This window comes from Rissa tridactyla, chromosome 8 (genome assembly GCF_028500815.1).
Source record: "Rissa tridactyla isolate bRisTri1 chromosome 8, bRisTri1.patW.cur.20221130, whole genome shotgun sequence".
In the NCBI taxonomy this organism is placed as follows: domain Eukaryota; kingdom Metazoa; phylum Chordata; class Aves; order Charadriiformes; family Laridae; genus Rissa; species Rissa tridactyla.
This window is the reverse complement of record NC_071473.1, coordinates 45,764,262-45,790,126: the sequence shown is the minus strand read 5'-3', so window position 1 is coordinate 45,790,126 and position 25,865 is coordinate 45,764,262. Positions and strand designations below refer to the sequence as shown.

Here is a 25,865-nt window from a genome sequence, read left to right as displayed (position 1 = left end):
GCTGCCCACGGGGGCGGTGCTGTGCGCGTGCGCGCTCCCCCCTCGCCACGGCCCGCGGGCGAGAGGGCGGGCGGCCCGGCGCCGCCCCCGCCGAGGGACGCCGGCGGCCGCCATGGAGGTGAGGGCGGCGGGGCTGAGGCGCTCCCTCAGGGCTGTGGGGTGGCGGTGGTGAGGGGGGGACGCGGCTCGCCGCTCTCCCCGCCTGGGTCAGCTGAGGGGAGCCCTGAGGGGAGCCCTGAGGGGGGAGCGGTCTGCGCCTGCGAGAACCGCTGCGAGCGCGGGTTCCCTCAGCGGGGCTTGCCTGGGCTCCTCCGGGGCGTGTGGAGGGATAAACGCTTGAAGGCTGGGAGCGGTGGCTGCCCTGTTCTGTGGGGGTGGTGCCGGGGGCTAGGGACAGCTGGAAGGCCGTACTATGCCTCCAGCCCGCCGGCCGGCAGCTTCGGGTGTCGGGGCCCTCTCCGAAGGACGTGGGAGTTGCCTGTTGCTTGGAGCTGGTTATTCCCCGAAGGCTTAAACAGCTGTCTTTCATACATAGTGCGTTCTTTAATAAGGAGTGGTAAGTCAATAAACTCGTACGACAGCTGCTTTCTGTTAAGAATATTGCTGGAGTGGAAGAAGAGTGGGCAAAGGCATATGTTCCTAGATTAGATCACAAGTAATCTTTTAGTTCTTCTTGTATTTTTCTTCTGTCGTGAAACAATGAGACCTCTGAACCCCTGGGAACACTGAAAATCTATCTAGATTTAATCCGTGCTTCACCTCTGCGGTATCTGTTGGCCTGACCAGGGTGACCTTCTGAGGCAGTTCAGAGGGAGGAGCAGCAGACACATGGGCTTCATCAGTATGTGTGATGGCCAAACATTAGTCCATTCCCCTGACACCATTGGCACTTGTTTGTAGTGTCAGATTTGTTTAGTAATAAACCACTCTTTAGATTTTTTTTTTCCCCTTTTATGAGCTTACTGCTTATAACAGTCTCTTTATCATACAAATGTATGCCCCACAATTAGCTTGACATATATTCTGATGACTTTGAAGAACTGTGGTTTGGACTATGGTTTGGCTTTTTTTTTTTTTTTTTTCCAAAACAGTGCTCCTCTTCCTTCTTTCCATGCGCTGGATGGAAGCAAGGCAAAATACACTTGCAGAGCTGAACCTCTTCCACTGCAGTTTTAAAGGTAATTGGTTTCGATACTGGCAGCCGTCCAGGTAAAGTGGGTTTGGGTGCCTTGGACACTTGAAAGTTTCTTGACATTGAGTGTTGTCCATCGTGATATTATTTCATGGTATGAATGCTGTATCAGTACTCCCTAATGCTTTCGAAAAAGCTATTTACTGCAATGAGGAATTTCCTCTCACCTTCCAGTGTCCTCTTGGTAACAAATGTCAGAACACTGGTACAAATTTTATGTGATATCAAATGTGAAAATGCAATGGAGTTTAATGACTATTAATTTTAGAGTTGAAACTACAGAGGAGGGAAAAAGGAAGAAAAAATCCATCTTGCTTCAGACTTTCAAAACACATTTAGTCAGATTAACCTTTCCAAACATGGCCGCTTGCTAATATGGGAGTATGTTGTGTAGCTTTTTTTCCAGTGACAAATGTTATTATCTGATCATTTGTGGGGTGTGGAGTAGGAGCAGGAAATGCTTATCTTGTATCTGTTTGAAATGAAATGTTGCCTTCTAAGAAGTTTTTTTCTTTGGTTAGACTTGAAAACTAGCAAGGGAGTTGAGTGGGGTTAGAGGAGCTAATTGGCGATGCAGAGACAGTCTTCTGAGAGTTGTTGATGCTATCAAACATAGAAGAGAGTAAGCAGCTTACTGTTTAGTAAGTGACCCTCAGAACTTACTTGCCTTGTATATCTCCTTAATTTAAAACTGCTCTAGGGGTTAGAAGCTTTGAGTGGTTGAGTCAAAGTACTACTGCAAGGACTTTTCTTATTTAGAATGCGAGTGATCTGGAGTTTAAAATAATTTTGCAGCTAAGTTCCTACTGCACTGTGATGGAAGCTCTTAAATATGAATTGTTTGCCAGTGGTCAGTAGCATTAAATATCTTGTTTGGCTGTACTACTGTATGTGGAAGGAGGGAAGATAGTTTTTAGTGCGATAACCAGTGTGTATGCCATGCTGTTCCCAACAAGGCTTACTATTCACATTTATTTGTTAGCCCCGTGAAATGCACCCTATTATGTCCACTCATCCATGTGGCTGCCTCAGAGGCGTGTTGTCTTACAACAAGAAATTAAAAAGAGTACTGTGTGTTTTTACGCCACCTTCAGTCTCATTTGTTATCCTTAGTTATTAACTCATAGCAGGGTCAGCACACTTGTCTTGTGTGCCTTTGTCTTTCCAGTGGGGACGATAACAGTTCTTTTGCTGTCATTCTGAGTGATAACTAATGCTTTTAAAGAAATGCATGTGCATCTATATAAATGTAGGCAGACCTCAGCAGAAGATCCCATGTCTACAGCATTTGTGCTAAAATATGCTATTTTCTCCCAACAGGAGAGGGACATGAATGCTGTGTGCTCTCCTCTCCATTAAGGTTCTCCCTGATTCTGAAGTAGTAATCACCGTGAAGTAATAAATCAGGGTGGGAGGAATCTATTTGAAATAACTTTATGTGCTGCCTGGCAAAGTGAGATACACCCATTGCTGGAGGGTTTGACTCAGAATGTCAGAAACCCTGTGCTTAGTTTGCAAGGGAGGTGGCTAGCTCAGAGTACAAAAAGTTAGACTCTGCAACTTTTGTACAAAGAAGATAAGGTGACTCTGATCTTCTAAAAGTGTGACAGAAGGGAATCACAGAGAGAAGTATAGAGGTAAAGAAAAAGGTTGCTGTAACCTTTTCTACAGAGTGAAGGATTTTAGAAGGATGGTATCAGCTGTTATGCTGTATAGGTGTTACGCAAATGCCTGCGACAAGGCAGAATTGATAATTTTTCTCAGACTTGCTCTTTCGTGAAATCAGATCACTTAGGCTTCCTGTGGACTTTGGGGTGTTCATTTTAAAATGTTAATGCTCCTGTATCTTAATGGGAAGATGCTGGAACGTTTTCAAGTTCCTCTTCCTTCGTGGATAATTCAGATGAATGAATTAAATGATACTAAAAGTCTTCTTGTAGGTGGGATGAGAAGGTAACTCTGACAGCTAAGAATTAATTATGGCAAATTACTGTGAAGATGAATGACCTGTAAGAGTACTCAATTAAAATTTTAAATTAATATTCTTAAGGCAATACAGAGAGAATATTAAAATAATCTGCCTCTGGATTTGACACAGGGTTGGCCTAAAGAATTGGACATCCTTCCTCTTCAAATTATGTTTCTCTTTATCTGTAACATTACAAGCACAATTAATCACTATGTAGTTGCTTTATAAATGTAGCTTTGATTATTCTGAGCTTTCTGCAACTAGCAGGTTTTGGCAGAATTGGCACCTGATGAGTGAGTCCTGTTTCATTATGAGCCAACTCTACAGGAATCAAAGTGTTTCTGGAGACGGAGGGGTCCAAGAATGATGTGAGCAACTGAATTGGGAGGAAAATGAGACAGAAATCTGTTTCCATTTTGGTTTTTTGTCCAAAACTCTGGATATCTGAAATGTTAAAGTGGTTTAACTTTTTTTTTTGAGTTTTGAGCACACACTTTTACATTTGAAGTCTTGAGAGTCACAGGTATGTCATGCTTGTGGAATCAAGGGACTTACTCATGCCTAACTATTTTATTGAATCTGTCGGTAGCTGTTAGAACAAGTAAACAATGGGTTTGAAAATAAGCATGAATCAACGGAGAAGTCGGATGCTGTTCAGAAGGTGCAGACTGGTCTGCCTGTTGTTTTTCAGTTAGTCAAAATATTATTTTTAAATCTCAGTTGGAGAAGCCTCTTCAGAGATTTTAGTGGGCTTTTATTCGGTCTGACTAAAAAGCCTTTGCTTTTGCAGTATCTATGGAACAGTAACATTTTTGTAATTGCAGCTGTTTTGGTACCACCTCAATGATCTGAAAACATCCTTTGCCAGCACATCAGCTTTGGGTTGCCTCCATCTATTGAATTCCAGGTTGCGGCTATCCTCTGTGAAACCACAGAAGGCTTTATTTGAGGCACCTAGTTCTTCTTTTCTTCAGATGGTGTTGTCTGAACATCACTGTTTTGTTTGCCACTTGCTAGGAGTGAATTCAGTATGTGTTCTAAGAAGATGTTCAGGTGTGGAAAATGCTTTGTCATGCTCCTGGTCTGTTGGAGTCTGTTTGGCTGCCTTCAAGATAGGCTTTAACTTGATGCTGTTATGGCTGTAGTTGTAGTGCTCCATCTTGGCAGAGTGTTAATCTAAGTTAGGAGTATGATAATTCTTGTTCGTTAAGAGTAATATTCTGTATTTTATATTTAAACTTGTTATTGTTCTCCAATGGTATAACAGCAAGAACTAATGAACACCATAAATCCCTCCATTGTTTTTGCAAGACTGTAATGAAGGGGTCTTCTCTGCAGTTGAAATGACTGTAAATAATGCTGTCTTTTGCGTTCCGTACTTAAGAGTTATAAAGTCTTTAATGCAGGGGTGTGCTCTTGCTGTGCGGTCACATCAAGCCGGGCACAACAGGTTCTTGCAATCTTTTGAGACTCTGGGCACTACCTGAATATATGTAACGATGTTTATGTGATTTCTGAATGTAAATGTGATTGTGTTCCTTTTCAGCTGCAGAACAACCTGGCTCATGCAAGACCCAGTTTTGAAGCAGGTGGTAGTAACCAGGCTGTCTGCTTAAACTGCTTTCTTCCATTGATTTCAAACGCACAAACCAGGTATGTTCTTTTTAATAGAAAAAAGCATCTGTGCTGTGTTCTCCAAGTTCTTCCTGTACATGTGTAGGCTTGTTTTCTAAATATACCTTTCCTTCTTTTGGGAAGCAGATTAGAATGAGAGGGGAGGTATGTCTGGATATTGGATTTTGGCATGTTTGCATATGGAATGTTAGGAAACAAGATGAACGGTGATTTAAGGTCTGGATTAAGTGAAACTTGTGGTAATTGTGCCTTTTCTTCACTTGGCATTGTTTGCAAGTCTTCTTTATGATAAGTGCTTTTGTTCATCCTTTTGAAGATAGTTGTAGAGTCCACAATAGCAAAAGGGAAAGGCTGTCACTGTACCCTCCTACACAGGCTCTGAATAATACATATGTTAAATATTGCCTCAGCACTGAGTTACAATGATAATAAAATACAGGACTTCACCAAGACTGAAGCTAGGACAGAAACTTGCACTCTCTTTGCTTGCAGTATGAATTTTGCTTGGTTACCTTATCCGTGAGCAATAATCCTAACCTGACTGGAAGAGAAGTACAGATCTGAGTATGAATTGTTCCCTATTTCTTCAGCTTTTGTTGGACTGCTAGTCAGACAGTAGTCTCTCAGAGAACAGTCTGACTCCCTTATGGTCAAGGGGGATGCAAGAAGTGCTCTTTATCAAAGGTTTGGCTAGTCTGCTCTGAACGCCAGGTAGTGTTCTACTCCCACCTTCCTGCACTCAGCCAGAATAGATTATAAAATGGGTGGACAAGTTGGTTTGGTGGAAGCAGGGGTTCAGCGCTTCAGGCCATGTTAAAATGACAGCAGTTAAACATTCATCTTGCACCTGACATGTCCGTGGGCCGATTCCCTCCAGAGCAGTTCATCCAGTCTCTGACCTTTCTGTCTGGGAGGGTGAGCTTCCTCAGAGCCCACAGCGTCCTTGTCACCAGAGGTAGTCCTGCAGTATGCAAAACACCTCAGCATTGCTTGGATGGTTTAGGCACACTGTCTTTCAGTGTCATCAGAAACTTTGGCATATGGTCACAGAAACACAAGCATTTCTTTGAAAGCTTGAAAAACCTCTAAAGCATTTGGCTGGGGTAAAGGCATTTTCTTGTCATACCAGCTGTTACTTAAGTACTGGTTCATTATAACAAAGTGAATAATGAGAATGAAGCTGTGATACCTCTAAAAGAAAAGCTGCGTTGACAGAAGTAAACTACACAATGTGAAATAGCAGACCCAGAAGGGTAGTAAGAACCTAATTTAGCAAACATTTCATGCCTGTCATAGCAAATTTGGTCAAGACTATAGGTTGAAAACACCACCTTTTCAGTAATTTGATTTCTGTATACATGACTAGTGAACTTCCTGGTTTCAAGGAAGCAGTCCTCTGTAATTTAGGAATTGAGTCAGACTAAAGGGAATTGAAATAATGTAGTGAGTTATTAAACACCAGAGTAAATATTATACCCAACTGGTAGAGTGCAGGAGATGGCTGTGAAGAAATATGTCAGCTGTTCTAAGATGCAGGATTCATCTACTGTTGTTTTTCTAATTTTTGGTCTGGTACAAGCTCTGAAACCATGTAATTCTTGAAATGGAATAGAACCTGTCTAGGTATGACTTGTTGACTTGCAGAAGGCCAGGTCATTAAAACGACTTGTTTGACACCTTCTGGAAATCAAGCACCTCCTTCACACAGATCAGCTCTATCTCTGAGCAGCTTCATATGTGTCATTTTGATCCCAATTCTGAATAACTTGTAATGCAGGCTGAACTAAAATAGGGGAGAGCTGGAACTTGCTGTCAAAGGCTAGCCTTCTCTTAATGTTAAAATTTGAAACTGTATGTGTGTCAGTTTGAGTTAAAAGCAAGCTGTTGCTTCAGAAGTTGGTAAAATGTATGTTTTTATATTTCTTATTGTATTTAAGAACTTGTGTATGTCATCCATTGTGATGATTTCTTAACACTTGTTTAAAACTTGAAAATGAGGAATTACTATTGTCTTGAGGCTTTGAGTGATACATTTTTAAGTGTTTCAGCAAGTTGTTAAAGAGAAAGGGCTTTCAAAATAGCACACCTTAAATTTTCAGACAACGTATGAGTTCTAAGTGACACTCATAATAGCTCTTACTGACAGATATTGAACAAGAAAAATACAATGAAGCAAAGAAAAAGTATTTCATGTATCGGTAGATTGTTGTGTAATATTTTCCGCTTTGGAGCATCTCCTGTGTTTTAAGAGTACTTTAGAAACAGTGATAGGCAGAAAAACAGCTATTCACAAAGGATCTCTGTTAAAGGAGAATTGACAGAATATTTTTGTCATCCTTGTTTTTAGGGCTTGCTCTTCTTTCATTACCAGCGTCTGCATAATTATGCTATTTCTAGTGATTTAGTTTTTTCTGTAGTACAAGATCTTTAATTGTGAATTTACTTAGAAATCCTCCTCGCTGTAAAATGTCTTAGCAGTGCTTTGCTATTGCCTTAAAGACTTTGAGGCATGATTTTTTAACTGTTAGGGCCAACTTGTCAGGATGTGACTGATGTTGTGCTTGTGTGAGTATAGTGTGGAATCATTTAACCTTTTTGGAGATAGGTCAGCTGTATGAAGCACCCTCTGGCAGAGAAAGTGTATCGCAATGTTTTTATTTAGGCCTTCCATAAGAATATGGAGGAGTTTTTTCTTTTTCTGCCATATTATCTTGCATCAGTGAATTGTTATCTCTGACTAAGCTCTTGTAATATCTGTAGCTAGTAATGCGGGAAAAAATACCTAAATGCCATAAACACTGCTTGTTTTGGAGCATAAGTTATCCACGGATCTGTTGTTTAGAAAGGCACATCATGGTTCTGTGAAAAATGTTTTTACTAGCCTTTTGGCAGCATAAACGGACCTAGATTGCTCCTTTGACCTGTTAACTCCTGTGGTTGCTTTGTTTCACTGGGTTGTTTGAAATTTCCACACACTTTCCTCCTGTTTTGGAAGCTCATGTTCTTAAGATGACTTGGAAAAAAAAAAATCTACTTATAAAACAGTAGAATGTCTCAAAGAATAATTCCCTTTGTGAGGGGTGTAAATCCTGCCTTGCATCAGGGTATGTGTTATGTTGTGGGTAGCTCATGATGGTTGTTGGCAATATTAGTCCCGTGCTTTGCCTTACTGCGCTGTGAGAGGAGGATTCAGTTTTTTACATTTGTCTATCAAACCTCCCCAGAGCTGTTAATTAGCACCCAAATTGTCTTTTTAGGTTTCCTCTGGTATTTGGGGGAGAGATGGCTGACTACGGAGAGACAGCAGCCTGTGATGAAGAGAAGAGGAGAAACAAGAGCATGTTCATTTTCTCCTAAAGTAAAGTAATTGATTGTGTGTTAAAGGCACTTTTATGTTCTGCCACACAGAGATGGTCAGCAGTCAGCCTCTCCCCATAGCAGACAGTGGGAAAAGGAAAAAGAAAAAAAGAACCAGAGCCACAGATCATGTCCCTGGCAAGTTTGAAGGTTGGTGGCAACTTCTAAGCTTTTAATTGTAATAGTCTGTTTTCCCTCTGCTGTTCTCAGTTCTCTTAGCTAAAAATAGCTTTTTGGCAAAGGTTTTAAGTTAACATTTCTGTTTATCACCCATGTTTCAGTCTTCAGTCTCTTTTTCTTCTCTTAATGTTGAAATCTGAATCCTATTCATAATTTAATGGCGTGTTTTGGTTTGGTGGGGGTTTTTTGTTTGTTCTGTTTCTTTGTAAAAACAGTGCTGATGTCAAAATGTTTTGATTGAATAGATGTAAGCACAAATACTGTGAAGCTTTGTAGGTAAAATACAGTTCAGTGTGACAAAGCTGACCAGTATAGAACTTATTAGTGGGTGAGTAGCATTGTAAGGTGCATTGCAAGTCAAGATGGCAGCAGTCTTCTAGGTTTAAACCTTGAAGTCTTCTAGGTTTAAGCACTCAAATTTCAATTATACTTAAACCACTGTCTGTGCAAGTAGATTTTTGTATAGTAGACATTTTCTGATCAAAAAGTGAAATGTTTTCCATCTGAAAAAATTGGTTCTGAGTTTTACATGAGGGCAGGGAAGGTGGATGATGTCCTGGCAATTGCTGAGATATAAAACGTTCCTTGTATGAACAAACTTGTAATTTTGATGCTGGAATGAAGTCTACTTTAAATTTTCCTGGAACTTAAAGGGGGGAAGTGAAAAATGAGGCATAATTACGGCTGGCACATCTACTTTGGTACTGCATAAATCTATTTGCTGTCTTCATTACCGAGGGAATTTTTTTAGTTGCTGTCATATGAGGCATGCTCATCAGATAAATAGCTTGTCTTGATATTATTCACTGAAATGCTTTGGCTAATGTGTCCTTTCTGTTGGATTTCTTTGGCAGACTTGTACAAGCTGACTGCTGAGCTGCTTGGTGAGGGAGCATATGCCAAAGTTCAGGGTGCCGTCAGCCTCCAAACTGGGAAAGAATATGCAGTAAAAGTAAGTATAGAATACAAGCAGCATCTCTTCTGTCTGTAACATGTCTTCTCCCTCCTAGTATCTCAGCGAAACCTGTAATAAAGCGGGCAATAGCAAAAGCTTTTAGAAAACTTTTGGTGCTTGAAACGAGCCTGCTTTATAATGGTTGAGATATCTGTCATCTTAAGTATTATGCATCTGGAGTGAACTGGTGTATTGGCAGCAGATAGAATTCACAAACAGTAAATGACTGTGTGATGGTTAAATCTCAGGGCAGGCTCTTGTCTTACGGCCCGATTTTGTTGTAGTCCTACCGGATTTTATCTCGTCTTATGAAAGAAGAGGCTGAGTCATGATCTATCATGGTGTACCAAATATACAAGCTTTTGAGAATGCTGTTCAGAGTTCAGAAAGCATCAGTTACTGCCATTAGTTCATGTAAAGCTGTCTCTTTTTTTTTTTTTTTTTTGGTAGAGGTGAATCTTCTGTAATACCATTATATTGAGTGTTAGGGCCCATTTACAGATTTGTGGTTGTCTGGAGTCCCCCATTTAATTACAAACACAAATAATAGTAATAGGAAAGCTTTATGCTTGAATCTTTTGCAAAAACCATAGGCATAAAATTTTAAGCCCCCTTAAAAATCTAGTCCTATAGATGCTGTAATTGTGTGCGTACTTTTTAGAATTGTTGAAGCTGAAAGCCTGGAATAAACAAACTGCTACATTATGAAGATGAAATTTAGGCGTCATCAGATACCAAGTTCCATGTAGTAGTGATGAATGGTTGCCCATTGTACTGGAGAACTCTGGCTGTAAAAATGAGAAACAGATACTGGATATAGATGGAGGTAGTAGTTGCGGTAATGTCATGAGCTTTCAGTTCACGTAGCAATCATTCAGTGTCTGTGGAAAGCCCTTGTCCTCTTACAGTCTGAAGAGTGTGTGAAGGAAGGTAACTTCTGGTGGCAGTACAAAAGGGCTCTGAGATTGAATGTATGTTTTCTTTAATGTGTTAGGTCCTATTATTGGGTCTCCATGAAATTCGCACTATGAACCAAACTCTCATTTTGTGGTGAATTTAGTACTTTTTACTTGAATGCCTATAATGACAAATCTCTGCTTTTTGGCTGTTCAGTGTGTGATATGACTCAAATCTATTTTTGTTAGCACTCGAAAGGATATCCTTTTCTGCATATTGCAGAGTTAAAATGATGCAAGAAGCAGCTTGTGGTAACTGGTCAGTGACTGTGTAACATGTGGATTTAGTTCCTTTCTTCTCTTCCTGTCCTCATTTCTTTTGTCCTTTGAATGCCTTCCAGAGCTCTGCTGACTGTAAATAAATGACAAAACAAACTAAACAAACAAACAAACAAAAGTGGAGTGTTTCTCTCTGGTGGGCATGCCTGAGATTCAATCTTTAGATCAGTGGTCTAATTCCAGAGCCAAATGCACAGCTCTTGCAGTAATTTTTCAAATATGAGCTCTAACTCTTTCCACAGATCATTGAAAAAAATGCTGGGCATAGTCGGAGTCGGGTTTTTCGTGAAATAGAAACGCTGTACCAGTGTCAGGGTAACAAGTAAGTAGGGAATCTTATGTGTATGTGTTTGTTTATTTATAGTATCTTGAATATTTTTCTCAAGTTTTTAAGCCTCTTATGTGTGACTGTGTTAGGAGCTTTGCAGTAGTCTCCTTAAAACCAGTTGAAATTTTGACTTGACCTATTCAAAATAAGAATTTCCCCTTCTTTTAGCTGTGAAATTTAGGGAAATATTTACAAATTAAAAATCCCATAACTGAATTAGCAACCAGATCAGTGTAGCCTGAATGTGATGCATGGATTTTGTCCAAATGAGGAATTAACATTTTAACACTCTCGCCTGTGATTTCACCATCAGCAAAAGCTGACCTGATACCAGCTGCTGTTGAACAGAGCAGTCTTGCCATTCCTTTCCTTCATGTGGATTTGTCCTCCTCTTTGTGTCAGCCTTCCTGCTTTTGCGCTGGAACTCTTAGATCAACCAAAAGCTAATTTAGTTTTCATTTGGATGTGTGCTGACTTCACATAGCCACAGGATGAAGCAACTTTAAAGCCGCTACTCATGTTTGAAAAGGAAGGAAGTGCTCCGCAGACAGTGGCAGCACGCTCTGTGATGAGTTTAAGCCAATTCTGAAACTACTCCTTTAGATATCTGTTAATCTGGAATGTATACAACAGCTGTTAGCTATGCTACAGTTGTGCAACTTATATCAAGCCTTTTTTACAAATTTCTAGTACAAGACTTAAAGATAATTTAAAAACAAACTTGTTTCCCAAACTCATGCGCTTAAGTTGTGCTATGGAGGAGCAGATGATATCTTTGTTCTGTGTGTGGTTAAGAGCATGCAGTCATCCAGTACATAACTGATGAAAAACTCAAGCTCTCATGATCACATGCAGGATGTGAATTTTATGTGCACTAGAAATATAGAAAAATATGAACTTGTGCATTTGATGTTCTCAAGGCATCATGGGGTGTTTATGCTGCAAAGACTGTACACTAGAAGTGAGTTAGCCTAAAAATGGTAACTAAGGCGCTGGATTTATTGTCATGGTGACAGATGCCTGTCTCCTTCGAGCCCTGTGTGTTCTGCCTTGTGATTTCCAGAAAGAAAGAATGCCAATTTAACTTTTTTTTGTTGTTGTTCTTGCCTTCAGCACAAATGCAATATTCTAAATTATTAAATGCAACCTATTACCAGTTATCTTCCTGTCAGTTGAGCAGTAGCAGAACTCTTCCACGATCCTGTCTGATTTTGGTGTTTGGCCTGTTTCCCCTGCTTAAATTTCAGTGTGAGATGGAAATGTGGTTTTAATGCCATAGGCAACCAAAGCAACTTGTTTAATTAGAACTTTTATTTTTGGTTTCTTCTGGCACTTCTTAATTGTCTGTGCTGAAGCTCTTCATAGCTCTGTGTATACTCTGTGTCTGTTTTTTCTATTTCACTTTTTTCTTTTTCTTTTTTTTAAAGGAACATTTTGGAGTTAATAGAATTTTTTGAAGATGACACAAGATACTACCTTGTCTTTGAGAAGCTGCGAGGAGGTACTGTGCAGTAGCTGTGCCTTTCTTCATTGAATCATTTTGGTCCTGTTTGTTTCAGTGTTTTAAAGTAGAAAATGAAGAGCTTGTTTTTTTAAATGCTTGAAAATTTTAAGACAAAGAAGTAAATACTGTACAAAGCTTGAAGTATGGTTATTCTTGGATATTGATGGGTTTGGTCGTACATTTGCAATCCTTTTCTTGTAGTTAAGCGATGGAAATGTCAGCTCTATTAAAACGGAAGCTTTGGAATATAGTTAGTAGGTCAGAGTACCTTCAGGCAAGAAGAGACACACAGTATGTCAGGTGTTATTCATGATCTTAGTACAGCATCTATGTACTCTGGTAGCATTTTCCTTTGATGGAGGATTGACTTTTTTCCTGACATTCACGATGTACTGTTGAAAAAAACATCTTGCTTCTCCCAGGTTGCTGTAATTGTGAAGCAGTCTGCTTGTGGCTGTGTGAGGGCCATTCAAGTGAGCCTGTGTGGTCACTGGTCTCCAGCATTTAACACTCACCTGGGGAATGAGAAGGCTACATGAAGCACTTGGTGGACCTTCTCATGTTTGCCCGCATTGAGCGTAATTACAGTATCCATTAATTGTATGGCTGTGCAAAACCAGGAGTTAGAAGTATGTCCCACCCTTCAAAGAAAAACCAGGTTTCTGAAGGAGTATGCTTCTGTCCATAGAACATCATCTGTTGTCACTGGTCAAGAAAGTTTTCAGTAGCAAACCACATGTGCAAGAAATGCAAATTCTTTCAGTATAGATGCAGAACTTTTTAAAAAGAGGAGGACGTGTTGGTTGTGTTTTTTGGTTTTTGTTTTTTTTTTTTGTCTTGAGCGAAAGCTTTTGTTTACCTTCCCTTCAAATTACTGCATCATTTCATTCTGATTTCCTTTAACACTGTTCCTGTTAATGCACAGACTACTTTGACAGATTAGCTATAATAGGGCTCAATTGGGATGAATCTGCATTTGTCTATTTTCCCATCTCCACATTCTTCCATTAGTTAACCCTCCTCTTTGGCTGTGAGACTATGGTTGTCAGTCTACCTGCACAGCTGCTGAGAGGCTGAGGCTAGGTTTTTCCTTGAAGAATTTCAGCATTTTTAGTGGGTTTGAAGGAAGAAATAATGGGAATTAGGGGTCAGACCAGCTTCTGATGCATTACAGATTCTGATGTAAGCAGTACTTTAGTAACTCCAGTCTGAGACTGATGTTACTTACAATGCTGGGTCTTCCCATTTTCTGCTTTGCCTTCCAGTAGCTGTGGTAACTGAAGGAGCTCTGCTCCCATTTTAGCTGTGTTCAGTTCACCATGATATGCAGAAGATGTTTAATATCATTGTCTGACAGCATTTTGTAATTGAAAGCATTAAAATCCAGTTTATTATACTGAACTTGCGTGATTTAAGAGTCCTTTCCTCCTTTTTTTATTTCTCCACCTCCCCGCCCCCCGAAATGCATTTTGGGAGGTGCTATTTGATCCCTTCTCCCTGATGAATGCTGAAGAGATGCAGGCAACTGTGGCAGGAATGTCCTGCTAGTCTCTCTGCTTGTGGGATTCCTCTACGTGGGCTGAATATAAAGCCTGTAGAGTATGTTTTTGTTGATATTGATATAATTCTTATCTGGGAGAGTTTGGAACATCAGCTCTGTTTGGAAGGGTAATCTGAAATAAACCTGCTGAGTGAAATGAGCACCTCAAGTGGCTCTGTATTGTTTCCTGCAAAGTCTGGGGTCTTTTCCATAGGGATGGAAACATTCAAGAACTCTTATTACTTTCTAAAGCTTTAAAGAACAGCTGTACCAGGGAAACCCCTTGAACTCTGTGCCTTTAAGAAATCTGTGGCAAACTAGAGAGTTGTTTTCAGCAAGGGAAACCTTCTGTATTTGAAATCTGATTACCTGTTCCAAGGTGGCCTTCCTCCACCCATTTGACACAGCATATCTGGAGTCTCTTATCATATCAAAGCATACCCAAAGAGTCTTTTGTCCACCTTTCTTCTTTTTGACTGACTTTCCTGTTTCCTTTCTGAATCCTCGTTGTGGAGGAGTAGCAGCAGCATTGATGGTATAACAATAAGAGCTACTGCAGTAGAGAACGGGAGGTTTCTTTCTCCATCTAGAACTGAAGAATAAAAATGAAATCACCTGAGGTATAAAATGTTTACTGTATTGGGGGCTAATAACCAATGGCAGTTACTTCTCAAATTTCTCTGCCTGATTGCTTTTGTAAATATACGTCTCTGAGTAAGAAAATGAAAGACAGTACTAAGGCTATTTGGTGGGCTTGGATCGCTGTGAACTACATTTCATTATTTTTTTTAAAGGCGCTTTTAATCTTTTGAGAAGATTGATGGAATTCACTTAAAGAAGATAAGGAATTAGACTTTCCTTTATCCTTTGTTAAAGGGATACTGGTGGAGCTCTGCCTGTAAGCTACCAGTCTTTCAGTATGTTCATATTTGGGAGGTCTTTTGTCAGATTTCATGTCCCTTTGCAAATGTATGAGCCTTACTTTGATGTCAGTGGGAATTTTAGTGTGTATTTAAAGGTAGAATTTTTTTTTTATTTTGCTGGTGTTGAGGCAAAAGTGCGTATGCTTGACTTTCAGTGCAGGGTTTCAATTGTCATATTACACAAAATAAGGAAGAGTTGGTTCAAGCATGGCCACCTGTGACCTGGGGAAATGTGGTTTTTGTTGAAGTGCCATGTACATCCTTAGCTGACGTTTGAGTTTTACTAGTACTATTAGCAAGTCTTTACTGTTCACAGTGTGGAAAACAGACCAGTCCTGCTGGGGCAGCGAAAAGTGATTGCCTCTCATGCTGTGCTTAAACTGGGCTGCGGTGTTTGAAAATTATGTTCGAGCATGCTTAAGTGTTGAAGCTGCTCAGTTGTACCTTTTTCTTAGTCAGTCCTCTGTTAAGTCCACAGAAGTTGCCTGCTGTGAAATGCTGTTATAAAATATGAGAAATGAGGTTATAGATTCATGATACTTGGTACTAGTTCAAAATTATTTTCTAAGGCTATTTTCATATAAAAACGTGGGATTGTGACACTTCTGTTTCTGCCATGTAAACATATTAGGACAGAGTGGTAGTTGCAAATAACTTCTCTAAGCTACTTCTGGCCCTCTTTACACTGAGTTCTCCCTTTATGGCAGACTAGTTGTGGCTATTGTTTTATCCTTGTATTGACAAAGCCATTTCTCAGCCCAGGCTGCATTCATACTAAGGCTTTCCCTTTCACCTGTTACTCTGACAGGTTCAATCCTAGCCCATATACAAAAGCGGAAGCATTTCAACGAACGAGAAGCTAGCAAAGTGGTGAGAGATATTGCCTCTGCTCTGGACTTTCTTCATACAAAAGGTAAGAGAAGAAGGCTGTCTCCATCTTTACTAGTTGCTACTGTATACTTACACTATGGAGCACATTTTATCTGTAAGTAGTCAGCCTTTCCTAGCATTTCTATTTACAGCAATGCCAGATGACTTACGCTGTTTTCCTCTATAATCTTATTTTCATAATGTGGTAGTTTAAGTAATCAGCTGTGTTAAGATGGTACAGCCTTTTGAAGAAGAAAAGTTAAATCGGCATCCAGGGAGAATTAACATTAGGGTTGAATCTCTTTGGTTGTTCTTGTTGCCTAAGGCACCATGTAAAGGTTATTCAAAAGGGAGCTAATATTCTTTTTAATTTTCTCCTCTTTCGGGTCTGCAGAGATGCTCTTCTGCATTTATCCAGAATTTCTGCTGGTTACAAGACCTTTTTGTTTGTAGTAGCTTTTGATCTCCACATTTAGGCCCCCACTGTTGGGTTGAGAGACCTAAAAGTGAACCATAGTCCTTGTTTGAAAGTGTCCTTATTTCAGTACATGTTTGCTCAGATTTAAAGGCAGCTCTGTTTGTAGAGAGTTCTTTTATGTTAAAATGTTTTCCTGCTGCTTTTTCTACTTGGGAGTGCTTTTCTTTCATTTTGAAATACCTGTGTGTATTATGGTCATCTGAGAGTACGTGTTCGTGTTGAATATGATACGAAAGATTTTAAAGCTGTGTCATGATTATGTGGTCTTGCATAGATTAAACAGCTTCAGTTAATGCTTGCTTTCATTTGATTACAGTGACTACCTCTGAATAGAATGGCATGTAATCGGAGGCTATGTTTATTGGTTATTTGTTCTGATAAACTTTTCTCTCCATTTGTTTTGCCGTTATGATTAGCCAGGTTTTACAGATGCTCAGCAGATCTACATTTGCTGTGTAAGTTGTTTATTACTGTCCCAAGTTCAATAAATGTTTAATTACTTTAAGTCACAGGATGGTTTGTGTGCTTGAGTTGGAATCACAACATTGCTACCTCAACAGGTTGAACCCATCTAAAGAGAGAAGTGTAGCAATGCATAAGGAATGAAGTCAGTGCTAAACTTGAGGAATATGGATCTTGTCACATGTTGTGACTATGTGTTGTGCGAAAAGGGGCAAAGTGGTTTTGGCAGAAAATAACCCGCCTTGCTTTCTAACACCCCTCACCGAGGTGGGAGGCTAGGTGCGGCTAGGTTTAAATTCTGAGTGATGCCCAATTCACCACTGTCAGTCCAGTTGCGTTTAATATGTATTAAACTATTACGATTTGGATGCACTAATAGTGGACTGCACCTTCAGTCTAGTCATACTCATGAACTAGCATGGCCACTCTTGAGTCTTTGGTCGTGTTCAGTGAGAAACTGAAATGACTAGCTACTTAAATAGTGCAGTTTATTTTAACAACAGATATATAGGTTCTTATGATTGCCGGTGATAAATACACTGTCTGCAAAGCACGTGCAAATAAAGATATTGTTAAATATACAAAGTGCCCAACAAAGTTATAAACAATACAGCCTGGCTATAAATGTAGGAGAAAGATTCTCTAGAGAGGTTTCTAAGTTCCCCGAGGAAACACTTGGTAAGTCTTACCCAAAGGCATCCCTATGGGGGGGAAGAAAGCCTCAGCCCATTGACTGGTCCCAGAAGTCTGTGATGGAGTTCTCCTCGACTTGTTCGCGATGGTGTCTTCCCTGATATCCCCTCTCTCTCGGGCTATTTTTATACTATTTTTTATCTTCAGAGTGGAGTTTGAGTGACTTTAGTCATAAATACTTCTATTATGAGTGGTCGCACCTTGGAGGTGGGTAGCCTCCGGGATGGAGGTGTGTTTTAGTACATTATGATGAGCAAAGTTTGCACAAAGGACAGCATTTCATCAAAATTTGACGAAATGTTGGCTCAGGGTAGCAAGTAGGCAGCTTATCGGTTCCATAGTACCATCTCGTTCCCATATCTGCTATTTGTCACAAGGCAAGGCCACGGAATGATAACATTTCGTTCCATTCCTCGTGTAACTTCGCAAGCAACCTTGTACAGGGAACCGCAAATGTTGCATCCTTCGCATGCCAGCTCCGGCTGTTTTCTGCCTCCGAAGCCTCTTGATTTTATACTTTTACTTAATGTGTGAACAATGCTGTACTTTTGTATTCTTGGCCAAGTTAGTAATTATTCCACACTATGTTATCAGGAGTTAATTTGAATGTGGAAACAAACTTAGTTTGACTTAAGATTCTTGGTGATCTTCATAGCCTGTCTATGCGATAACTCTAAACCTGCAGAGATTTTGAAGACTTTGAGATATGGGGCAAATAAAGAACAGGAAATTTAGGCTGAACACGTGGAGAAATACGTATTTGATGTATTCCGGCTATAGTAGGTTGCTTAACAGCTGAACACTGTTCAAGGAAGTTTAACATCGACTCAGCTAATACCTTTCTGTAGTTCTCTCTCAGCTTTTAGTTTTAATTCCCCTTTCCCCAAACAAGATGGGAGTGATTCATTAAAATGGCTTTAGAGCAGCAATTCACTTTCTTGTTGTTTGCTGTGAATTGATACAGTGGGGACCTGGCTTGCGGAATCAGCTACAACACCATCCCCTTTCATTTTATTGTTCTCTTTATGATTCTTCCGTGTGACGTTAAAATAATTAGTAAGTAGCATACAGAACATTAAAGTAAACAGGAAATGAAAGCAGTTTTATTGCACAGCTTAACAGTGAAGTGCTATAGCTAGATGCTCTAAAAAAATTTGAATGAGGACAACTAATTTTTTTGCCAGGAGTAGTTTAAAACTCAGCTGGATCATAATACCGCCTTACACCCACTTGGGATATGTGTGCTTTATTGCTAATAATCCACTGGAGGAGTGTTTAAAGGCAGTTGTTTTCTTTTCTCAGCGCTGTGTGCAACTGCAAAATAAAACGTTATATAATCAGACATTTGAATTCAAACTGTAATCCAAAAAAGTGCTGTTGGGTTTCACGTTGCAAGCCAAGCCAACTGTTGGGAGGTTTGTTAGCCTTGCTGTAAATGTCAGCATGGGCCATCTTCATTTGTCATGTTTTCTATCTTCCATGCATAAGCAATGTGAACTTGCATCATTATGAAGGCTCCGATTCCTTTAGATAGGTGCTATGCGAGGCTATTAATGTTATGTTTTAAGTCATGTCTTGTGGAGTGTGCTGAAGAAAAGACATTAGAAACTCCCTTACCTAGAATTTGGTGGCATTTTTTTTTTCCTGATACTCTGAAGTAGTATCAGAAGTGCTTGGAGTGTAATTTTTTTAAGCAAAGCTAAAGTGCAATCAAATTGCAGCCAACCTGCTCATTTTGGTTCTCATTTTCTGCCTTCCCATTAAGTTTGATCATATTAAATGGAGAGCTTCCAGAAATTGTGTGTTTAGGCGTTTGAAAAACTGCTTTGACAGCACAGAAGCACCTTTGCGTGTAAATTCGACAGGTAGATAACTTTGTGTTTCCCTGTTGGGTTTGCCTGTTCCGATAGCAGTTGAATGAATGTAGAAGCCCTTTGGTTGTTCTCCTTAGGCCTTTTCTTCTACATCTCCAACCATACCCTTTAATTTTTATTTTACTTCAGGAGTAAGTATGTACCTCACTGTTAAAGGGATGGTATTTTCTGGGGAGAGTGTCTCAAGTATTGTTTGGGCTGGTGGGAGTTCAGCAAACCACCAATTGATCCCTCCGGAAAGAAGAACCTTACTGTAGAAGGCACAAAAATCTTTTTGACTAAACTGTTTACACAAGTAAACTTTCCTACAGGTCAGTCATTTTAATAAGCTGGTTTTAATTAACATAATTAATTTGGGCTAAGCCAAAACGTTCCAGTGTTAGCAGGTTCTTATTTGCTTGACTGACTGTCTTGTATGTTTAAGGATGATAAAGGCATAGCAGGATGCAACAGTGACTTTTAACAAATACACTTTGAAATCAGTTATTTGCAGTATCATTAAGCCGGGGGAGTGTGTACCAAACTCAGTCCTACAATATATTCCAGGCCACCTTCTAATAAAGAGAGGTAATGAGAAATAAAACAGGAGAGCATCTTCTCTAATAAACGTTTGTACTCTTACTTAGGTATTGCTCACAGGGACCTGAAGCCTGAAAACATCTTGTGCGAATCTCCAGACAAGGTGCTACTGTGGTCTCTTAACCTTCTGAAATGTATTTTTTAACTTGGTTTCCAAAGACATCCCTCATGTTGAATTCATTAGTAATCTTCAACGAAATTTACTAGAACTGAAGCCCAAAAGAGACTGAATTCTTCTATGAGCTGTAAAAATGTGTGCATCTGGCTGGGAGATAAAAAGCCAGCTGTTCTTAGAGAGGGCATGGCAATTACAACTTAGCATCTCATCTGTTCTGAGGCAGTACCCAGATGGACAAGCAACATTTACAGGCTGGCGGGTCATCTTACGGATAGTTCCCAAACTGCCCCAATGTGTACTGGCACTTGCCTAGCCAAATAAAAACTTAATGTAATAGGGCCAGATGCTGGGGATGCGGGAGTAATTGGAACGGAGGAGGCAAATGCCAGGACTGGAATATACCTGTAAGAGACTTTGTCCTGGGGTTTTCCATGTGGCACTGTATTCATGCATATTGCATTAGCCCTAGCCTTATGGACCTCTTACTGGTTTGTCCTTGTTTTTAGGTATCACCAGTAAAAATATGTGACTTTGATCTCGGTAGTGGGGTGAAGCTGAACAGTGCATGTACTCCAATAACTACTCCCGAATTAACAACACCGGTAAGAAACCTACTGTGGCTTTGTGCTTTTTCTCTTCTACCATAGAACAATTTTTCTTGTCTTCAGTGGAGAACTGCCAAAGGGCTTACTGCAACTACACCCAGTGGTGGATAATTCATTTAAAATGGGTGTATGTGTGGTAAATACTGTCTTGGTTTCCCAGGCATAGAACAAATACACAAAAGCACAGGAGCTCATTGTGTTAATTCTCTTGTTGGTCAGAAAGTAACACCTCGATCCTGTTTGTCTCTTACCCCATCAAATGAGGAAACTTTTTGTGGAGGTGTTTTGTGTGCTTATGGACTAAGTTTGAACCTTAGCTTTGTGTTCATTTCCCCATATTTGGGTTCTGTAGCTAAGACCCATGAGCTAAGTGCAGTGCAAGCTCTGTAATCAGTGTGTGTCTTTATGATACGCATTAGTTTGAAAAACTACTGTGTTCAGCTTTTTGCATTACTGTGAAAGAAAAATCTGACAGTTTTGTGAGAGTCTATTATAGAAATCGCCTCCCGTGACATACTTGTTTACTTTCTGAAAAGCCTGATAACTAATTGATAAGATTTAAAAACCTGAAATACGTAAATTAATGTTTTGACCCTCTATAAAGGATCATAGATTCACATGGAACAGCTTATGATTCTGCTAAAGAACATTATGAACTCTTTTGCCTTCTATTAAGTCTCTGTAGTGCTTATAACTGAAACATGTTAATTTTTTCCTGTGCAGTATGCTTACAAAATGTTTCAAAGCTCTTGGCAATTCCGTTTAACCTTTGAGGGATGCAGCAGTGTGATTTGGCTTAACAAAATGAGACCTGCAGTGAAAGCCAGCAGTAAACTTCAGTAGTTCCTGATGCCTAATACTGCTTTTAGACCAAGCTGGCTACAATAAAGAGAATGATAAACCTGGGTCTTGTTTTGATTTGACCTTCCCTTTGAAACTTGCTTTTCTTGGTTTCCTAGTGTGGTTCTGCAGAATACATGGCACCTGAAGTGGTTGAAGTCTTCACAGAGGAGGCCACGTTTTATGATAAGCGGTGTGATCTTTGGAGCCTGGGAGTGATTCTGTACATCATGCTCAGTGGTTACCCCCCTTTTGTGGGCAACTGTGGCACGGACTGTGGCTGGGACAGAGGAGAAGTCTGCAGAGTTTGCCAGGTGAATGCTCATGGTCTGGGCATATGTGCAAGAGTGTAGTTTGCCCCATGAGCGTAAGACTTGCCATAATGCCAGCCCTGAAGAGCTGTGTCTGTAACCCAGACAGTTATCTGGGAGGATAAGCTGTCACTGAGAAGTGAGGATGTTAATATAAAAGTTGAGTGATGCTATCTCTTTCTAAAATAAGGTTTGCAACGGCCTCTTTCTCCTCCTGATGTGAGATCTCAGAGCTTCTCTTTGTCCTCTTCCCCCACCGCACAATCCTCCTGTATTCTGTAATTCTTGATCTAGTTTGTGGTGTTCACCACAATTCCTCAGGTGGAAGATGAGCTCCAGGAGAGTCTCCATGCAGGGCCTGAATTTATTCTTTCTAAAAGCTGAGTACATTGGGTGCACTGTTGCAGGGCGGGGGGGTGGGGAAGGTGTTTTCAGCACACAATTTATTATGTGCATCTTAGGATGTGCTGAATCACTCTGTAGAGGTGCCTGTCACTCTCCATGGACTCCATAAGGAGACTGGATGGTTTCAGTTGTCACCCACCCCATTAGGTGGATAAAATTGAGTGAGAGGAATCCCACCTGAGAAATCTTCTGGTAGCACTCTAGTTGCTATTTAAATTAAATAAATTTTTCCTTTACTAGAACAAACTTTTTGAGAGCATTCAGGAAGGCAAGTATGAATTTCCTGACAAGGACTGGTCGCATATATCCTCTGAGGCCAAAGATCTCATCTCAAAGTTGCTGGTTCGTGATGCCAAAGAACGACTTAGTGCTGCTCAAGTTTTGCAACATTCATGGGTTCAAGGAGTATGTATCTGTCTTTCTATTTTTTAAAAGGGTTATTCTTCCACCATCACAAACAAGCTGTTCCCTATCTCTGAATATTTGATAGTCACTGTGTGTTTTAGTGCTCTTATCTTGATTAATTAAACGATAAACAGTGGCTTTATTCTTTCTGGAGCTCTATGTGGGAAATATTTGTATGAATCTGTCAAGCTTTAAGTTTGTTTGTTTTTTTTTTTAATTATTGCTTTATGTATTTTAAATGGCTTTCTCGTGAACACCAAGCACTGCAGTACAACAATTACTGTGTTACTCTTTAATATGGTAATACAGAATGCTGGTAGATACAGATTTAAAATAACAGCAGTATCCTGTTTTGCTTTAGTTTCCCAGGGCAGGAAAGAAGGGAATAGACCCTCCAGAGAGCTTCTAAAGCTTTAGTCTTATACGTGCAAACTGTGGCATCTTCTTGTGAAGGGAGATGGATTTTGAAACGTGATTTGTAAACCCACAGTGAATGGATATGCAGTATCCATTAGTTATAAAGATTTGTGGGAGTTGCCTGTTTTTTATCACTCTGTCTTGGGGAAGCTGCTACTATGTAACTAACTTTTCTTAACTGCTTCTTCTAGCAGGCTCCTGAAAGAGGATTACCTACCCCTCAAGTTCTTCAAAGGTAATATTTTTTTTAAACGTCTGTAAACTTGGCCAAGAATTATTACTGAAAGAATGGGGAGAGATAGGGTGTGACAAATCACGGGGTAAGATCTCTGTTTGAGAGTGTAACTTCATAAATGCGCAGCACTAATTTTGTTAAGAACGTCAGAAATATGAAAGCTCTGATTTTTTCTTTATGATCTAATCTTGCGTGTTTGTGGGAAAGGCATTGGAGAGGATTCCTGCCGTGCACTGCTAATCTTAGACAGGAAATAATGATGGTTTTGGCAGTCTGCTGCCCAGGAGGGGGAAAAAAGACATAAATGCATGTGTTATCCAAAGAGACTACATTCTGATGGGTGACTAATCATCATATACACAGACTCGAATCTGACTTCCATTGTAGTTGCTGGTAATCACAGTATCAATTTAACTGTGAGCAGGGCAAGCCTCATCTAAAGTGATTTGATGGCAGGTTCTATATGCCAGAGAGCCTGAGTCACACATCTCTGTTTCTATTTCCATATCTACCACTGGCGATTCCAGGTGGTTCTTTCCATCAGAAGTGCGTTTCCTTAAGCCAGAAGTGCAACTATAGTGGGATTGCAATTTTTTGACGAAAGACAAGAGTATTGCCCCATATGCCCATCCTTTTTAATGTGGAGAAATTAAGCATGGCATCTCAAGTGGTTTCCTGGGTTTACATGAGGAGCCCTTGGCAGAATGAGGACTAGAACTGCAGCTGTTTCCAAAATCCCAGAGGTTTTTTGTTACGTATTGCTGGTCCTCACAATGAGGAGAGGTGCAAATATTAACCTGTCATTTTCCCTGCTGTGTCAATATTTTGACTGGAGAAATAAAACTGTCTGGAAATAGATATTCTGCTGTGAGGGTAACCAGGTGAAGTGACTCTTTGCATGTGTTGTAACCGCTTTCTCCTTTTCCCTTGAAAGGAACAGTAGCACAAAAGACCTGACGCTTTTTGCTGCTGAGGCTATAGCCCTTAACCGCCAGTTGTCTCAGCACGAGAATGAACTCAGCGCAGAGCAGGAGAACGTTGCCCATGCTGTTTGCTCCATGAAGCTTTCTCCTCCGTCCAAGTCCCGCCTTGCCAAGCGCAGAGCGATGACGCATGCCACCAAAAACAGTGACTTTCAGCCAGTTCCCCATAAAGCCTTTTAAACTTCTTTCCTGCTATGGATTGGCAAGATCAGTCTGTGTTCTTATTTGGATTTTCAGCGCTGATAAAAGCTTCTCTGCTTCTGACTCTTTGATTAGAAGCTTGCCCTTGTGATGTGACTTGTAACTTTAAGGGGACAGCTTTTTATGGGAATGTTTTTTGCCTGTCAGATTTTGTGCATTAAGATAATTTAACTGATCTTTTTAAACTAGAGAAGATGGGTTTGCTGCTGTATTATCTGAGGTGATAAATCACTAAGCTTTCCTTATTTTCTTCTTGCTTTAAAATGTGAACTTGCAAACATCAGGAAAAAAAACCCACTTTCTTGCTTTGCCTGGCAGAGCATCAGCTCTCTCCCTACCTGTGGCTGCTCTCCTTGATCTGGCAAGGTGATGCTGCTAGTGTCAGCGGCGGGGACTGTGTTCAGCCAGCAATGCCCTTTTCTCTTTCTGTGGACTCAGGAAACGAAGACGATGTCTGGGTGGATCTCTGTCTCCATTGCCTTCGTTGGGCCTAAATTGTATGAGGATGATACTTTAGAGGTGCAAGAATTGCTCAGGCTTGTGGAGATGAAGAGGACTGAGTTGTTTTTTTTATTCTGTTGATAGTTTGTGTGTCAGCACGTGGGATGAAAGCTGGGGGTGTGTTATTTCGTTATCTGACATCTTTTTGTTCTTAACTAAAATGTACTCCGTATCTTTTTTTTTTTGGGTGTGTGTCCAGTGTGGCAGTTAAAATTTTAAGTCTGATAACAACAGTATAACAGACTATTTAGGTAACAGTTTATCCTTAGTATCTGTTGGGTTTTTTTTTATATATTAATGCTTTCCTCAGTTATACCTTCTTTTCTGCAAACTCATATTTCTCCAAGTCCTTTTGTATGTGCTGCCTGGAGCTATTAATGTGAGTGGACAGGCTTCGGTGAATTTTGATGTGTGAATAATTTAGGATTATCAAATGCAGAGGTACATCTGTGCAAAAACGGTGCTGCAGCTGTTGCATTCTGCCTCCTGCAGTGATCTCAGGCTGAGTGTCTAGATTTTTTGCTTCCAGTTTTAGTACTGTGGTGCACCAGGGGTCAGGAGTAATTTGGAAGGGTGCTGGCTGAAAAGCTGAAGATTCTGAGTGACCAAGGCTGAGGTGTCTGTGGAAAAGGACACGGATGTCGAGCACTTTTCTCAGAAGTAAGCTGTGAAAATTGGGCCGTGAAGATGCCCGACCTGATGCACCTTAAACTTGTCAGCCATTTCTGAAACCCTTTGCCAGGGCATTGTGTGCAGGGTGGGGAGGGGGAGGAGGAGGCCCCCAAGTGCCACCACAAAACCCTCCCAAGCAGAAGGAATAACACAGCAGATCCAGCAAGTGCTTGGGAATTGAAAGGTCAAAGCTGAATGTCTTTGCATGGCCTATTCAGAGCGGTTTTACATGATCTTTTAGCAGTGTGCATACAGCTATTTTTATACAACGTGCTGTATTTTGTGACTAATATTAAAGTTGTTATTTAAAAGTTTTTATACATTGTGCCAGTGGACAGATTATGAAATGTATTTTGCTTTGTTTTTATTAAAATGTTTTAAGTTATGGATTTAACACA

At 40.2% G+C, this 25,865-nt stretch overlaps 1 protein-coding gene across 7 annotated transcripts; it reads left to right on the top strand.

The window, feature by feature from the left end:
• Window positions 1–20: 20 nt before the first annotated feature.
• MKNK1 (MAPK interacting serine/threonine kinase 1) lies at window positions 21–25,865 on the top strand. Of its 7 annotated transcripts, none has more exons than XM_054212316.1 (15): window positions 21–118; window positions 1,092–1,178; window positions 4,708–4,814; window positions 8,205–8,303; window positions 9,188–9,285; window positions 10,766–10,845; window positions 12,279–12,352; window positions 15,627–15,731; window positions 16,583–16,621; window positions 19,822–19,877; window positions 20,399–20,494; window positions 21,457–21,651; window positions 22,294–22,458; window positions 23,067–23,110; window positions 24,045–25,865. In XM_054212316.1, the coding sequence occupies exons 4-15, from the start codon at window positions 8,207–8,209 to the stop codon at window positions 24,271–24,273; spliced, it is 1,278 nt and encodes a 425-aa protein (XP_054068291.1). In that variant the 5' UTR covers window positions 21–118; window positions 1,092–1,178; window positions 4,708–4,814; window positions 8,205–8,206; the 3' UTR covers window positions 24,274–25,865. The 7 variants fall into 7 exon arrangements, with proteins under 7 accessions (XP_054068291.1, XP_054068290.1, XP_054068286.1 ...); XM_054212315.1 differs by having other exon boundaries at window positions 8,054–8,303; window positions 23,070–23,110; XM_054212311.1 differs by having other exon boundaries at window positions 8,054–8,303.